The sequence below is a fragment of the Stegastes partitus genome, unplaced genomic scaffold (genome assembly GCF_000690725.1).
Source record: "Stegastes partitus isolate 25-593 unplaced genomic scaffold, Stegastes_partitus-1.0.2 Scaffold1268, whole genome shotgun sequence".
NCBI lineage: Eukaryota > Metazoa > Chordata > Actinopteri > Pomacentridae > Stegastes > Stegastes partitus.
The window spans coordinates 30774-49070 of NW_007578999.1; the positions used below are offsets into that span (position 1 = coordinate 30774).

Consider the following 18297-nt stretch of genomic DNA (forward strand, 5'->3'; position numbering starts at 1 on the left):
TACTTGTTTCGTCTGACATATCTGTATCTTGCATTTTAGATGAAATGCATCATCGTAAGGTTGGCGGTTCGATCCCTGGCCCTCCATAGTCGAAGTGTCCTTGGGCAAGACACTGAACCCGAAGTTGCTCCCAATCGTAGACTGTATAAAAGATGGACGTAGCTACTGTGACGTCACCCGTTGGTTTCTGCACTGAGAAAATGAAGCCAGGGTTTTGCTACTTCCTGGTTGACATCTTGGATTTTTGGAGCCAGTGATGCAAAAATCATCAGAGAGGGGCGGAGCCATAGGAGCAGCGATTGGTCAGACAGATTGAGAGGCGGGCCCTCTCTGCCTCGCCCACATTTACCGCCTTCTGCTCGCTTCGTCTGCATCGTTGCTGCCAACTGTCAATCAAGCCAGCCACGCCCCTTGCCCCGCAAAATGTTGACGATTTTTTAAAAATTCATTATTGATTTATTTTCAGATTGGCCACCTGATCTCTGGATGTGACTATGAAAAATGATAAGAAAAAAATCCTGAGCTGTAGGAATGCGATATTTCATGATCTGTGATCACTTCTTTTCCAGTTCAAGTCTATGGGAGCCAGGGCTTTTTGGAGCCAGCAGCTAGTGGACGTAGGTTTTTGACACTTCCAGGTTGGCTTCATTTTTCAGGGCCGGTTGCTACGTCCATCTTTTATACAGTCTATGCTCCCAATGGAAGGCAGCACCTTGCATGGAAGCTCTGTCGCCACTGGTGTATGAATGGGTGAATGAGAAACACATTGTAAAGCGCTTTGAGTGCCGCTAAGATAGAAAAGTGCCATATAAGTGCTGTCCATTTACCATATATTGTTATTTGTTACATCTGTGTTTGACAAATCCAAATGATCACTCTGAGAAAGGTGCATCGAATTTCCTAATTTAGTATCATAAATATAAGCTCGATCTCAAGTTACGCAGCCGTGAAATGCATGCCTCCGTATGTTTAGGGTTGACATTTTGACTCGTCAGACACAATACATTTTGACACCTGTCAAGTACGAATAACATTAATCATGTTTCATTGCATTTAACTTTCCTGGAAAGCTAAGCCAGCGAGACAGCATGACCGATACAAGCTGTCTGGCACCGGAAACCCACCTGCCAGATTGCTTTTAATCACACATATGATGGTGTAAAAAAAAAAAAAAAAAAAGGCTCACTGGGAGATTGAATGTGGTTCATGGTTTATCTCAAATTACAAAACCATTAAATGCGGGAGTGATAACCTGAGGCTGGATTAATAGTTGAAGCAAAGGATTAGCAGTTGCTCCTGCTGCAGGCCCTTCCACTGTAGGTTCTGATTTATAGTTTATTACGGTCAGATTGCACCCGTTGCTATCACGTCTGCAACCCTGTATGCATGTGTTGTTTGTGCTGTTGCTGTAAGGTGGACTTGAGAGCCGAGAGAACATCCTGCAACTTAAGAAAACTTTATATTCCAGACAGTAACCGTGTCTACATTCTTTAATTTCCTCTGTGATAAAGAGTGATGTGAGCTGCACGTAAAGATTAGCAGCGCTGGAGTTGCATCGAGGTAACTTTTAATGCAACGGCGTCTCGTTAACTTGGAGTTGCGATTGCTGTCTTCGTGTTAATTCGTTCGTGCGGAGTGATGGATGAGGTGATTGTTGAGTTCGCGGTGGAACTATTGCTAAAAAGCAGATGACTACGGAGATTCTTCTTTAAACTTCCTTGATGTTCATTTACATCAAACTTCAGCAACATCAGGAAGACGCAGGGGGAAATGCAAACAGAGAGCCGAAGTTGTTGTGCTGCGCAGAGCATCTCTGTTGTTGCCATAGCATTAGTGAGGAATGCAGTTACGTTTCAGAGCAGATGCGTCTCCGGTAACCTTGCAGCCTACACATGTAGCCACCACTGACATAGCAAAGCCCCTGAATGCAAATGTATGAATCCAGGAAAAGAATAAGCTGTCAGCAAAGAATGAAAAGTTACCATTTGCATTCGACAGTATTCAATGTACCATCAAGACTATGTTATTTAGGCCAGGGCACAACACTTGAAAAGGCAAGAACCCTTAATTAACCTTCTCTCTTCCTGTTTTGTGCCATTACAGTCTAGCAGATTTCAAAAGTCTAACCTGGTGGCTTATAATGTAACAGTGTGAAGTGAAAGCTAGCACAGACTGCTAATGGTCTCAGTAATGGAGTCATTGGTAGCGGGTAATTACAATAATGTGCCAATTTTGATGTGATAGCGGCTTGTTGATGTTAAAATGCACCATGTGGCACCTTTAAAATGGTGAACAAAGAGGTACAAAAGCAGGGAAACAAAGACAGGGGAGGCAATGACAGTGAGGGACAGCATATGAATAGAAATGCCACAAAAGTATCCGATTATGGTCCGATTTTCTGTGCCGGGTCCAGAACAGAAAGGGGTTTGTTGTGTTCTAATGATGGCAGGAGGAGATTAGGAAAGAAAGAGGAGGCAGAAGGACAGATGATGGAGAGATAGGCTGACAGAAGTGGCAGCGGTGGTGGAAAAAGAGAGCGGGAAGATGTATGGGTCTGACGGAGGAGTGAGTCATTGAAGGGAGACTGGCCGAGATAATGGGTAAAGGAATGAAAGAAGAAAGGGGATAGATGAAGGACTCACTTAAGATGGTAATGCCGAATGCACTAAACGGGGGGAGGGAGGGAGAGGGGAAAATGGAAGGGTAGGAAATCGCTCATTGGGGACAGTTAATGTGAATTGGGCTCCGAGAGAAATGACAACTTCTTGGGTAACGGGACAGAGCAGAGCGACGGCAGGAGGATGGAAAGCGGGAGTGTGAACGAACGGGAGAGAGAGAGAGAGAGAGATGGTAATATAGGCAAGCAAAGCTTTAATGGGGCGGAGAATAACGAAAATGGGAAGAAGGAGGGAGGAGAAGGGCTGAGAAAATGCTGCGCTGTGTGCAGAGCAAAAAACAGACCGTGCGAAAGGAAGGAGGGGGAAAAAAAAACAGCATGTCATTGCAAATCATTTTGCAGTAGTGGGTCATGTCTGCTATAACTCTCGCACGTTGATTGATAGTCACACAAGATAAATGTCAGCATATTTGCGAAATCTCGGGCTTGCATAAATATGTACAGTGTCGAGCGTGCGCACCTGCACGTAGTTAGTTCTGCGTGATAACTTACGAAACAGCAGCATACTGGCGTTGGAAGCCCCCAGACGGTTTGAGGCGAAGCAAGTGTAGTTGCCAAAATGTTTCTCTGTCACGTTGGTGAACAGCAATAGAGAACGCGTCTTCTCGTTTTTGATCCTTAGGGTGTTGTCACTCTCTACCGGTCTGGGTGGCGGCGGCGGTGGGGAAGCGAAGGAAGGGAAATAAGAAAAGAAGGAGAAAAAAAAAGTGTGTGAGAGAGATAACGCAACATAACATCACACCTAGTGACTCAGCCTGCATAAGAAACTCTCTTGAGTGACGATCATGCAACATAGTCCCCCTCCACACATTTACTCTGTCTCACCTCGTACTAATAGTGAAATCTTACAGTCCATAAATAACTGAGGCCTCCTACTGGGGCCTATTATACTCTATTAACAGCTCTCTCTGGCTAGCAAAGCCTTTTCTAAGTACTTCTGCGTCTTGCTTTGCCTGACGCCACATCACCCTAACTCTTCGACGCTCTCTGGGACCTTTTACAAACTTAGTTGGACAGTATATATGTGGGTAATATAGAGGAAATATGTTGCCCACAAGCTATCCGGAGATGGCAACGCATCAAATGCTGTATATACGAACGTCAGAGGTTAGCTACATCAACAGCAGCATCCACAGTCAGCCAGCTGCATCTGGTTATATTGTTTATGTGGGAAAATACTATAAGGAAAGAGCTCAAAAATAACAAAAACAGCATGAAAAATGCATAAATCTCTTCCTCCTCCTTTTTGAAGTATCCGACAACAAGCTGTAGAGGAAGAAGGACAGAAAAACACAGTTACACAGTCTTAACTGGATAAATATGTGTTCTCTTCCCTCCTACTCTCTGTGATCACCTGCTGTACTCTGTTTTAACATCGCTAAACTCAGAATTTAATTACTCTCGTTAACATATTTTTCTTTTACCATTGATGGAAAATGTATAAGTGTAAAATTGTGGCTCATTAAAGCTCCGGGCAAACTGTGACTCCCGTGCTGCTGCACTGAGACGCCGGCTAATCGATGTCAATGCTGTAGAAATGTAACACCTGTACTGTGTGATTGCATGTGTTTACCATTAAAATGAGCGTGCATAGGGAGGGTTAGAGGGAAAATTGGCATCTAAACTCCACCACTGCAGCCTAAACACATGAACATTGCCTCGAAAACACTCAAACCGACTCTGCAAGGTGTTTTCAAAAACTTTAACAAATACACTCGTGACTTGATAACCTGATCCTTAACGATCCGAAAACCTTACTATACCACAGGTTTTTAGGAAAAACGAACGGAACCCATTAAAAATATATAACCTTAACATCCTGACAGCCTTGGATTCCGACTCCAACATGACGTTTTATGTCACAAATCAGGATAACGGCGTATTATCTGACTGAACAATTCCACAGATTGGCTACGTTCACACTGCAGGACTTAATGCTCAATTCAAAGTTTTTTGCGAAATCCGATTTTTTGTGAGTTCGTTCACATTTCCAATTAAATGTGACTTGTATGTGATCTGCTGTGTGAACTTCATACGACCCAAAAGTGTCCCGCATGCGCAGAAGAGGACACGATGACGTCACACGCAGCGAGCGTGCTCAGTGTTGGTGGAAGTAAACATGGATGGAGCGTATCTTGACAGCCACTCCCCCACCACCGTCGATGGTGGAAACAGAACTGTGACCGCTAACTAAACTGGCATCAGCAGCCAAGTACTGCCTGTGCATTCTGGCCACTTCCACCCCAGGGCTACTCTCCGACGGGGTGGAATTGGCCGGAACGTGCACAAGCGCACCGGTCAATTAGGCGTCAAATCCAGCGATGCGTAGTGTTCTAGCAATACACTAGTTATTATAACAACTATAAACAATAAATATTAACATTAAATTCCGCTTCAAGCATTAAGCCCTCCTTGTATCTCGACCTCTGTCTTTACAATCCGACAGCCTTGCTATCCAACATAAAGGAAGGTTTTACATTTAGTGTCGGGTTATCAAGTCACGACTGCACATCATCAGTGTGGACAAAAGGCAATGCAGAGGAAACGAGCATCTGAGATTCAGCTGGCTTAGTGTGGACATCATCAACCTAATTAGCGCTGAACTCGTCTCACCTATGGTCATCTCTGTACCACTCAAAGGAGGCTGGTGGGACTGCCATGGCTTCACAGCGCAAGATGGCTGTCTTCCCCAAATGCGCTGGCATGTTCTTCATGTCTGTGATCATGGGAGGATCTGGCAGAGAAAATGAGAGCAGACAAACAGAAAGAAGGAAGTAAAAAAATTAGCTATGAAGTAGAGTCAGGTCCTCCCACAAGGTTAAAAAATGTATGCATAATATTGCATCGAGAGCATTTGCATATATTATCAATACATCATTATGCGCTCCAGGTTCTGTAAAATGATCACCACTGGGCTGCTGGGTGGCACACAGACATACTCACAGTTGACCGTGACTTTGACCTTGCGCTGGTCGGGCGGTGCTACTCCGTTGTTGGTGATGCATTCGTAGTCCTCGGCCTGTTGCCTCTTGATCTCCGTGATGTCTAGGAACTCCCCCTCACTCACCAGCCCATCTAATGGCATAAGGTAGAAGTCAAAGGTCACCATATATCAAATGCAAGGTGAACCAAGCTGCACATTAAAGGTTTACTACCCGAGATACGAGTGGATTGACAAGCTTTCTCATGGCTAAGGTAATTTAAGAGCAGGACGGGAGGCCGAGATATCGGATTAGCAATTCATGATGCATTATTCAACATCAAGTTGGAACGTTGACATGTAGAGCTGAGTGATGTGAGGAAAATCAGTGCTATAGTGTCCACTCCAAACCTTGAAAATGTCCTCATTTTGTTTATTCTAAATGACAATTATCTTTTTTTTCTCGATCCATTAATTTGGATAACAGCGAACGACAACATGAAACGGTTAATAACACGACGCTGGGTCGATACGATGATATTGAATTACCAACAAGCCCTAATGAAATAACTGTAATCAAGAGAAATTGATTATGTTTCAGTTTGTCTCGTGTCCCTCAGGCTGGGTTCCTTCAGTTAAATGACGGGTCAGCAGTTAAAAATTTCATGTAGATGCGAAGCGAGTAAGCAAACACGCTTCGACAGCAGTGACACCATTACTTTGGTAGTGTGAGGGGAACACACCGGGGGAGATGGCTCATTCACCACATTACATAGTGAGGAGAATATTTGGCTGTTATTTGATGTTGACAAACTCCCAGGTGCACCCAAAACCAAATTAGTCAGTCTCGCACTTTCGCTCTTTTTTTCCTTGGGCGACGAAGAGCCGCGGAATCTCTTCAGAGGACAGAGTCGAGGGGACGGGCTACAAGTTATTGCTCCTTCATGTGAGGGAATGGATGCTGGGGGTGTTATTGGCTTGACAGTGGCAGATAGAAAGAGAGCAGAGAGAGGGAAGAAGAAGAATGAGAGGGTAGAGCGCACTCCCTCCTCCTCGCGAGCCTTAGCAGCCAGCTGTCTCGCAGCCTCCGAAACCATTACGCCTTTTTTCTCTCCCCTTTACCCCATTAAAGAAGTCAGACTGTGGAACACGACATAATATATAATCTCACCACTAACAAGGAAATCCAGCTGCTAAATTGCCGCTCACTTTTCCCCTTTCAAACCCCCCTCCCCTCCCCTCCACCCCCCAAACCCACTGTCAATCAGCAGACCTTTACTTCCCCCCAACAAACAAACAAACAAACAGCTCTGAAGCACGTTTGAGAGCAACACACACACACACGCGCGCACAAAAAAAGACGCTAAACGCCACGATTATTCCTGTCAGAGATTAGTGCAGCGGTTCTAATTGAAGATTATACTGGAGGATTATTAGTGCGGCTACTGAGCTGGAGACGATTATTTGCAGCTGCTGCGGCAGAGGCTGAGCAGTGAGCAACAACCGCGGTGATGGCGGCTTGTGCCACCCGAGCGAGCGCTGGTTAGGCGCTGGGTGACGGGTTGGGCTGGGTGCAATGGTATTCACTCATTCCATTAGTCTAATAAATATAGCTCTCCTCTGACATCTCTGTCAGGCAGGCAGAGGACCCAACTTTTGCCAGAAGGGGGGAAACTGTGTGGAAGGATGGGGGGAAAAAAAGGATAGAATCAGACAACTGACACTGGGGAAACTGCACACAAGGCTGTTACAGATAACTTCCAAGACACAAAAAGGACAAAGAAAGTAAAAAATGAGAGCAATCGAGTGCTAGAGTGCCCATTACAGACACAGAGTGTGGTAATTTGCCAGAGATACCGCGCGAGAGACAGGAAGAGATACACAGATATAAAGATAAAGGAAAAAAAAGAGAGAAACAGCAACACAAAGAGCGGACCGGTGAGCGATGTCTAGTTGCTTGTTTGAGACAGTTGGCGCTTTCATGAGCCTTTCATCCACAGCACCTATGCATGATGTAATACGACAGCGCAAAGCAGCCCTCTCGCTCTTCCTTTCCTTCCCACCCTCTTCATCCCCTGAGATCTCTGGACCTGCACCGCACACCTCTCTCTCCACTCCGGTGGGAGATCATATCTGAACGGAGTCGGCACCTGGCACTCGTACAATGGTCTGCAAAATACAGCTCCATCAACCACTTACGGCTTTTGAAGGAGCCTGACTCCTGACCACCAGAGATAGTTGGATTGCACCTGAGAAGAGAGCGGTGGAGGGGTGTGTGGGGTGTGGGGGTGTGTGTGGTGGGGAAGTGGCGGTTGGGGTCAGGATTTCTGGTTTGCCCAACAGTGAAACCGTGCTCTATTTCCGCAGCAAGCACTTGTGCCCGTCTGGATCATCAGGGTACTTGATTTCTCGGCTCTTCTTATCCATTTCCATTACAAAAAAACTACAGTGGAGGCAGAGAGGTCTGATGTCAGGCTGAAGCAGAGGAGGATGGACAGGCTGACAGACAGTAACACCTGCATGTGGAAGAGTAAGTGGCTCAAATGTGTGTTAGCTGAGCTAAATGACCGAGCGGGAAAAAATAGGACGGTCCGTTTACCCTAGTGATCTTCACACATGCCTGAAATTACCCGCTAGCATTTTATTCAAGTAGTTTATTCCATATTCTTTCTATCACAGCCTGCAGGACTTTTGAGGCTCGAAGCAGAAATGAGTACACCCGTGTGCGATATCACATAAATGCCAAATGATTCAAAATTGTATCTGCTTTTAATAATTGCATTATTTCTAAGTTGACATTTCAAATATTTACCTAAAACAAACACTTTAGAAGGACTGTACTGAAAACACACGTCAGAAAACCTATGATCATTGAAACAAAGGTGACTGAACACACTGGTGACGTCAAATTAGCTTAACTGCACGAACACGGCTAGAAAACAATCTGTGAACATCAGAATTGGCTTCATCTATGGGCTGTCTATCTGCATGTCTGCATCATGGCTCTACATCAAAAATAATCGCCAGAGGAATTGTGAGATTTCATAAAAATGGAATAGGATTAATTAGAGGTTGCAGTAGGTATAGAATGAGCCATATAACCACTAATCACTTTTTTTTGTGTTAAACGCAAAAACAAGCAGGAGAGAAAAGAATTAATGAAATGAAAACATTTTTCACCATCAACAAATGGCATGAAAAGATCATTCCCAGCGATGAAGTGATTTTTTACTAACAAGTATTGTCTGTGTAGCCAAAGCCTGATGAAGCTTACTGCATTCCCACTGAGATGCATTGTAGTCGAAAAACACGCTGGGTGACAAGTTCTTTTATTGTCATAACCGCAGCCACTGTAGATTATTTTGAGTTAATCCTACCTTCTGCACGCCATCCCGCTGATGTAAACACTCACTTACGTGTATTAATCCACGGCCTAAAATAGTTCCCAATAAACACGGCGCTTTGCTTCTGCTTGAGGTAAATTCGCTGAACATCACGGGGCCCGGCTCTTTTAGGAAATCATTTAAAATCTTTAAATGTTTTAAACATTTTTAAAACGTGTAAAATTCAACTGAAGATTTGTGACTAATTATTGAAGATTTCCATCCAATTGGGGCTCAGTGCTGAGAGGCACAATGTAGGGAAGTTGGAGTGAGGATTAACAAATTGTTGGTGTTTTCGTGAAAGGTTGCCGATATGAATCTTTAAAATAAGCTCATAATTATTTGATGCAGATTCCTTGCAGCCCTGCGATGGACTGGCGACCTGTCCAGGGTGTCCCCTGCCTTCACCCTAAGTCGGCTGGGATAGGCTCCAGCCCCCCCGCGACCCTAATGAGGATTAAGCGGTGTATAGATAATGGATGGATGGATGGATTCCTTACATTTGTTAATTAAACAATTGTGATTTTATAGTTGAAAACCTAACCTGTCTCTAGCAACGCTGTTCCTTTGCCTGATCTCCATTCACCTGATTTCCCCACCTGCCCGCCCGCCCCCGACCAGAACAACACCTGTCGCTGATCACATTTACTCAGCTCGTATACATCCCGACACTCACCAATCATCTGACAGATCCTCTATTGTTCCCTCGTGGGATTTGTTTGCTTACCGCTCGCCTATTGTTGCCAACCGCTGCACTAAATCAAACCCAAGCAAACAAAAATTTAATTACACCTGTTCTGTTGTTGAATCGAGCTCGTGGATCCACACGACAGCTACCAGAAATATCACACCATGATCTGTTGCCGCCAATTGTAAAGAACCTGTCGACTATATTTAGCACATGTGAAGCCTTTTCGCGTATCAACTCATCGCTGACTTTTTAAAAATTTTTCACGAAAACTCGCATCCTTCCTCTTCCCCCCGGTGACATCTAAGTCTGCGTTCCTGCAGGTTTTAATGGATGGCGTGTCAAATGATAAGCCTGTGTTGCGCTGCTGCATTTAACTGAATGAGACAAAGCGCCTGTATGTCTCCGTGTGGGTCAACTGATGGATGCCAGTGAGAGTGAATGGGTGCAACAGATTGTATCGGCGCTTTGGTGAAGATGAAGAAGGCTTTGCAAAGAACAGTATCGCTATGTGAGTAAGGACTCTGGCAACCGCAGGCGAGCTGCAGAGCGATAGAGGACTTTAAGCGGGTCCCTCTCACCTCTGAGGTGGCGCGCCTCCTCCTGCTCCACAACCTCCTCCTGGCACACACACATTTTCCACCCAACATCCACTCCTCCTCTCACCGCCCCTCCCTGCACTTTCTCCATGCAGCCTCTGAGTAATGGGGACAGATGGCGGGCAGCTTCTTGCTGTTTCTTTGGGCCAGACCAGACTCCCCCCCCCTCCTTGCCTTTTCTCCACTGGCCCTGGTCTCCTGCAACTGATGGCTTGGTTGCAGAGACTCCCACGGAATAGCAATGTGGGTCCTATCTCTTTCTCCGCGAGCTGAGGGGTTATGGTGGTGGCGAGGATGGGGTGGAGGGAGGAAAGCAGTGTGAGATGGTGGGGGCGGTTAGAGAGGGAGGATTACTGCTGACAGAGGAGAAATGCTGTAGGCTTTCAAGTGAGGACAACTGCAAAGAGTTTGTGATGTAAGGTTGTGTATGTGTGTCTGTGTGTTTGCTGCAGGTGTGCGTTCATGCATGCTTTTCCTTTTCCCCTCTATACTTTTGTGTGTGTGTGTGTGTGTGTGTGTGAGATCACTGCTGGGCTTGTCCCTGCCTGGGGTACTGTACTGTGTAGGTCCACAAACACCGAATGTGCAGAGAAGGACACTGCGTTCACAGCAGGCTAACCCGGGGACAAACAGAGGAGACAGGAGGAAGAACAGACCTCTGAGCAAGCCCAAAGCTGTCTGTAAGTACAGCAGTACAGTAGGTTGTGCATTTATTGGCCTAACGGTATAATTACATCGTGTTGAGTAGCTGTTCTCGCTGACCTATTTATTATTGCTGTCTCGCTGCTGCATTTGATCCGTGCTGCCGCTGCTGCAGTCAAGCTACAAGTCATCCAATACTGTTGTGTGATAAAAAGTGCTTTAACCACTGGTGACACTGACCTTCAAAGCGATGAAAAGTCTGAAATAAGTATTCTTATTCTGATCCAGCTTCCTGTGAAATTCATCCGTCGGATTCAGAAGTTCAGTCAAAGATATTGAGAACTTTTCTGGCACACATGCTGATATTAGAGACGACAACCGACGTTTACCCAGCGAGCAAGACAAAACAGGTAAACAATAAAATATCATACGGCGGCACATTCAATATATTTTCTCTATGTAACAGATAACAAAGGACGCATTCCAAAAAAGACCACGTAACGGCCATTTGCCTGACTTTGAACATCAGCGATGACAAAGATGAGCGCACACATTGAATAAATTCTGCGCTGATCAACTCAAATGGATCTGACTTCATCCAATCAAGCCATGCATCCCGACCACCCCGAACCAGCTCGGATTCCTCACACCAACAGAGACTAAAAATAGCTGATGTAATGCCAAAAGTGGCGGTTGGCACCATGATGCCATTTGACAGGGTGGATGAAGACAGATGCTGATGATTACGGGTGGCGCGGTGGGGATAATTACGTGTAATGTGTGGTTATTTGGGACAAAACACCGGGACATGGGGGAAAATGCGGGAGTATGAATTTAAGATGCGGACGGACTAAACAGCTGGGTTTAAGAATGATGACACGGGAACGAGGGATAAAGACGCGGACGCGAGCGGAATGCTGATAACCTTACGGACTGGAAGGGGGAAAGAAAATATCAGACTGGAACAGGAGGAACAGGGTTAGGGATGAATGTAAAGGCAAGGAGATAAAGGTGAAGCTGTGAACAAGAGATCTCTGGATCTGAAGACAAGCAAACACGAAGGGGGTAGCTTACATTTCTGGTCTTTCCAGGTGACGGTGGGCTCAGGCCGGCCGACTGCCAGACAGTAGAGGTTTACATTCTCCCCCTCGTTCACGGACACGTTTTTTGAGATGTTGACGATTCTGGCCGGCACTGAAAACAACAACAACAAAAAAAGATCATTAAAATATGACCTCAAAATCCCTCTTTTTTTCCCCCCCATAAATTATTGATAAGGTCTGGCCTTCCAGCCTATTAAGGTGTTTAAAATATGATCCAAATCGCTGCACCTTAAACAGACAGGCAATCAGCTGATTAATGATCTGTGCCTGAGTGCTTACTGAACTGTGCAACAATATGCTTGACCGTCTACTTAAAATGCACCGAATTCTAAATCGCTGCAAATGGGCATTAAAATCTCCTTCTTTTGACATCTAATTTGATCTTTAAAGAAAAGGACATTTGTAAAAGTGGTAGTTGGTGGAATTTTTTTTACTTCTACTTCTTAAGTAAATGACCACCCCTGAACACCATATTGCCCTAAGCACCAAGTGTTGGGGTGCTATGCATGTAGTTAGTTTGATAACTAGATGGCCCTTGAATTTAAATGGCCCATTATCATTGTTTTTAATGAGCTTGGCCCTGAGATTGCTTTTTTTTTTTTTTTTTTGCGAGACATCTACCGAAGCTCCTTTTCTCTATCTTGCTGGAGTTGAATACTCGCAGCGATAAAGCACAGATTGAAGTGTTGGTGTGAAGCCTCTCTTACTTGATGCACTGACTTCGGGGTGTAATTATTTTTGTGTGATATCAAGCTAGGGCTGCAATTGCGGGCGACTTGGAATTGGGTATATAATTGGGTATATATGGTCATCTGTGTCAAGCTTTGCGAACAAGAGCGTTGGTTTGGCTGTGAAGTCTCTGTCAGTAAGGCAGTTGTCTCTGCAACCTGTGAGCCAAGGCCTTGTGTTTTCATAATGTACTGAATATATCCTGTTAAAAGTTTCATTCTTGCCGGTGATGTATTGCTGCAATCTGCACTACACATCCCCATATATGCATAAAAAACTGAGACACACACACACACACAGGGCTGAAAAACATCTGAAATCCATCCTCCGGGCAGCCGTGCGTCAATACATCATGTCGCTCAGGATAAGTCAGACTCTCACTCACTTAGCCGCTGACTTGATGACTGAGTCGTGGTCCTGCACTGCCAGTTATTTAGTCAGGCAGTTGGACAGCCTCCTGTGTACCTACTCAACATACAGCCTCATCCATCTGATCTGCCTAACTTTCTGCTTATAAAGACAAGCAATCTTAGCAGGCCACAAGAAAGTAACAGATGGGCTTGAGCTTGGCTCTTGTTCCAACTGACTTTCTGCTTATCTGTCACCTGCACCGGGCTTGCTTTTAACGTAGCCGCACACACACACAAGCCAACTAAGCTTTCAAGACATAAGTAGATTGATTTTGATATAAACACCGACCTCGAATACTGAGACGCCATAATGACTAAGTTGTCTGTTGTAAATTTTAAGCATATATTCGACTATGATTTCACAGACGAGAACATAGCAACATTTTAAACGTAGCCATAGAAAATCCTAATTGCCTCCCATGAAATCAAACCTCAGTCACACACAACAGACACCATTATGCTTGGATGAATACAATATACATAATTAAACAATTTAGCAGCTCCAGTACCATGGATACAGTAAAAAACATTCTATTTTCTTTACAGCTGCAGTGGCAATCAAATCTGCATACTGTGGATATATTAGAGAAATTATCCAGAACCGCTGAATGCAGTAAACAGCCACTGGATTCCGGTTCTGTCTCGACTTAGCTGCTGACCTTGGACGATGAGGTAGACGTGGGCAATGCGGGGCTTGTTATTGGCCTGGAAGGTGCAGGTGTAGGGCCCCTCGTCGGTCACTTGAACTTTGTCGATGTGAATGGAGAAGTCGCTGTTGTTGCTGTTGACCAGTGTCACGCGCTTGTCCAGCGACCACTTATCTGTCCCCGTGAAAAGGATATTGGAGCGGTTCAGCCAGGCCTTGTGGGTCACCTCCTCGTCAATCCGACATCTATGAGACAACAGAAAGTGATTAATAGGTGAGAGGCCCGTTTCGCTTTATGTTTGGATGGATCGTGGCTCAGAGGAGTTTTACTGTACACTGTATACTGGCCTCTTAAAATCATTTTATACTGCAATAGGTGGACGTCGGTATAGGTATATAAATGAGTGACGGGTAAAAAGCCACATTAAGTGTCTTAGTACAGTGTTGAGCATCCGTGAGCCACCAGAACAGCTTTCCGAACCAATTTCCATGAAACAATCTTTATTTTGGCATTTTCACAATAAACTGGAGCATTGTTTGTTCAATTAACTAGAACAACTGGGAGTGTGTCTTTGTCATTCACTCTTACAAATGAACCAACTTTTTATGCAATTATTGCTTCACAAAGGTGGAGCAATAATTGGTCCCATTAGCAAATACTTGGCTGAGAATAGTCATAAAAACAGCTTGTGAGTAATTCAGTGCATGAGGCGTGGCGATGGGGTATTGTCGCTTTGTTTGGTCAGTGACACAACTTTGAAAATGATTGTAGGTCAAGATACATAAAATCCAAGTCTTGTACTTCACCTGACGAACACTCACTAAATGGAGACAGATAATGGAGATTTAATAATAAAATAATGGTGTATAATGGCGCGCTAAAACACAGTGTTCACCTTCGTGGTTCCCAAAGACTTGGGACACCTCTATGGCACAATGTGACTTCAGTTCTTGGCTCGGCCACTAGATGTCCTTACCCTGCTTTAGCTTGTATAATGATATGCCTCTGTAGTTCTCATGTTTAATTGATATGACCTGGATAAATATCAGCGAGGTAAATCTTAGATCACTTGCCAAGTCGGTGACAGTGACACCACAATGCATAACAACCACAGCGCAGGTAAGCTTGGAAGTCTTTAACAAAGAGGCTACAAGACATGGGCCGATGTTCAGGGTGAAACATGACCTCGAAGCCAAACACTCCTGGCAGTTCGGGGAATGAAGGTGTTGTGAGGAGAGGTGTGAAGTGGCATGGACTAAACATTGCTCCAGCAACAGTGAGATGGGAAAGTAGCCATTTATTTGTGCTCTCCAAACAAATAGCAATCTCCAAAAGGAAAAAAAAAAACTTAGCAAAGTTTAGTAAACAGTTAAGGTGCTGTGATGTGCAATGAGATCCACAGTTATTCTCTCATAAAGCACATCCATGATGGGGATGGTACACTTTGGAGGAGGCTACAACCTGACAATCATTGCCTGTTTTAAAGTATTTCAGTACATTTTTATATAATCCTGGCCGACAGACTCATTAAGCAATGCAATTATAACTCTCGGCCCTGTCCTAGATGCTCAGCGCAGGCTATAGTGTGGCCCACATGGAGGATTATGTGGTGGAGCAGCTCGCCTGGATTTCTCAATGTCAGCAAAATATATTCCTATTACACTTTTAATCCCCCAAATACTAGTTTCTGGCCCTCGTCTGTCCAACTTGTTTCATTGCTGCTCACGTCTTTGATCATAGATAGAGAGACAGATAGATAAATGCATAGATAGAATGATATCTAGGAGCAAGGACACTAAAACATGCTGAAAACTTAAAAGGCAATAAAATACCTGTAATATGTAATATAAAAAACAATGTCCAGTGTGCACAGGAGATTTGCACAATGTAAAAATCTCAACATGTAAAAAAGAAAGTATACCCAGCATCACACAGCCGTTCCTTGTACATGGAGTGCACCAGCATGATTCCTATTCCTGTCCATTAAACAGTGTGATGGCAGCTAATAGAAAGGACCTCCTGTAGCGTTCAGTCCGACACCTCGGATGAGTCAGCCTGGGACTGGATGTGTACTGCTGGTTTACCTCCAGGGCGTGGACTGGGTGTATGGGATTTTTGACTTCAGTTTTGAGAGAACTCTCACCCCTGTCACTTGCTGAATAAGGCCCATTTCAGTCCCGATGATGGAGCTGGCCCTCCTGATCAGTTTATTATTAATTCTGTTCTTGTCTGCCGTGCAAGCGCCTTCTCCCCACTGAACATGGCACAGATCACTACAGTCCGTTAGAATGTTCAGAAAAGAGACATGCAAAAGGTGAAAGGCCTGAGCCTTCCGGGGAAAAAATAAAATCCCTCAACGTGGGTGTTCCAGTCAAGTTTGTAGTCCAGCTGTACTCCTGAGTCTCTATGGCTGGAGACAAGTTCCACCTCAGTACCTTGAATAGTAACTACTGGCATGGGCCTCTTCCTCCTAAAATCCACAAGCGTATCTTAAGACTTTATGATGTTGAGCTGTGGAGGATTGTGGTTGTACCAGTGCACAAAGTCCCTGGTAATGCGCCTGTACCCCTCACTACATCCTGCCTTAATACAGCCAACGACTACCGAACCATCTGAGAATTTTTTGAGAAAGCAGCTGACTGATCTCTATTGGAAGTCTGACAGATAAAGACAGGACAGGTCCTTCTGGTGCACCCATACTGCTGATGACCCTTCTGTTGACACATACTGTGGTCTGCAGGTGAAATAATCCATGACTCAAGAGAGTATTTCTGACTCCACTGGCATCCACTTCATCTTCTCACATAGCAGTCCTGGCTGGATTATATTAAAGGCACCTAAAAAAAAGTCAAAGAACATGGACCTCACACGTGTTTGAGGATTTCACACAGCAGTCTGGGATTAATTCCATCTGTTTCAGCCACTTATCCCTGCTTCAGTTTGTCTGGTTCCCTGTTGACCCGAGATGTGTTGAATGTCAAGGGTGAGGTTATCGGTGAGATGGTGACGTATGAACCACAGGCAACAGATGTACTGGTGTGGATCTGTTAAACAGATTCAGGTCCTGATCTCCATTTAGCAGTGGTCCTCCATTCTGCTCTAGACCCATGATGCCAGTCCATACCTACATCACTGATTCCAGTTTGTGCCAATAGAGTTGTTTTCCCTCCACAGTCTTCACCTTCAGTTCTCTTTGCAGTGCCTTTGCTCTGTCACTGTCATGTCCTGTGGAAACCTTTTTCTTCTGGTTCAATATGGGTTTTTACGTTGCTGGTTATTGTTAGAAAAACACCAGATTTCTCTGCTGAGTATGTTAACGTCAACACAGAAATCGATGTAGTCAGCGACACAACCTGTTCCTCCATAAATATCATCCCCCATATGACTCACAGAAAATGTTCCAGTCTGTTGTTTCTAGGCAGCATTGCAGATATTCCTCGCTTCCTGGGACCAGCATTTCAGAATTTCGTTGGCTACTGGCATTTTATTAACAACTGGGATGCTGGTGGTAGCGAGATGAACCAGATTGTGGTGATTCCCTAAGGAGTGGCAGTACAGTGGATTTATATGCATTTTTAAAATTAGCATACAAACGGTCCACCGTCTCCTCCACCAGTGTTGTGCACTAAAAAAAAAAAAAAGCTGTGTGAATGTGGGCAGCATGTTATAGAGAGAGGCATGGTTATTATCTGCAGACAGGAGAATGGCTGCATCTGTGTATCTCGCATGTAGTCTTGCGACAGCAGCATGTCCGACGTCACAAGCAGCTTCCACAATTACATATAGGACAATGTAGACAACAGTAGTGATTACCACCACTAAGAGATCAATGTCTTTGTGGCATATTTGTGTCCTGATGGTAGCATAACCAGGAGTTACACCATCTGTTGTTAATAAGCAATTCAAGCCCACCTCCTTTTTGCTGACCAATCACTTTGGTGTCCCTGTCAGCCCGTGTTGTCAGGAAGCCCCTCACACTGGTGTTCCAGTTAGGATTAGAGTCTTGTGTCTGTGAAGCACATAAGGCTGCTTTCCGATGCTCATTCTGGCTCCTGACAAAGGTCTCCTCCATTTTGTTGGTGAACATTTCCCAAAGCTAGAGACATACGAATGGTTTACAATTTCTCCTCCATGCTCTTTCTTTGTCTGCGGTCTTTTTTATTTCCGACTCAAATACCCTGACGTCTCCTCTGCAATAATTCAGATGACATATTGTGTCTTGTCCCCACAAGTTTAGCAAATGGCGCTAGGTCTAGTAATATCTGTTGGGAGTGGACAATAGCCAGCTGTACCTGGATCCACTCCTCCACTCAGAGGTCTTAATGTGGTTCTTGAAAACATTACGCCTCTGTCCCTGGTCCTCCCAAATGCACTTTAAGTGACATAGTGCTTTATTAAGGCATGACACAGCCTGTGCTGTGAGCTCCTTACGTTTTCTTATTGTTAAATCCCAGACTCGAGCAAAATTCGTTAAAGTTGTCAACTGTTGCCACTTGCCG

General features: G+C 44.7%; 1 protein-coding gene across 1 annotated transcript in view; it reads right to left on the minus strand.

Annotated features, from left to right (window-relative positions):
- Positions 1–3024: 3024 nt before the first annotated feature.
- The window catches only part of iglon5 (IgLON family member 5), a 102013-nt gene continuing 86740 nt past the window's right edge, over positions 3025–18297 (minus strand). Inside the window, exons 3-7 of the mRNA XM_008297991.1 lie at positions 13811–14043; positions 11984–12103; positions 5621–5752; positions 5291–5411; positions 3025–3321 (exon numbers count right to left, since the gene is read on the minus strand). Coding sequence (XP_008296213.1) covers positions 3063–3321; positions 5291–5411; positions 5621–5752; positions 11984–12103; positions 13811–14043 — 865 coding nt within the window. The 3' untranslated portion in view covers positions 3025–3062. The remainder of the gene's footprint in view (positions 3322–5290; positions 5412–5620; positions 5753–11983; positions 12104–13810; positions 14044–18297) is intronic.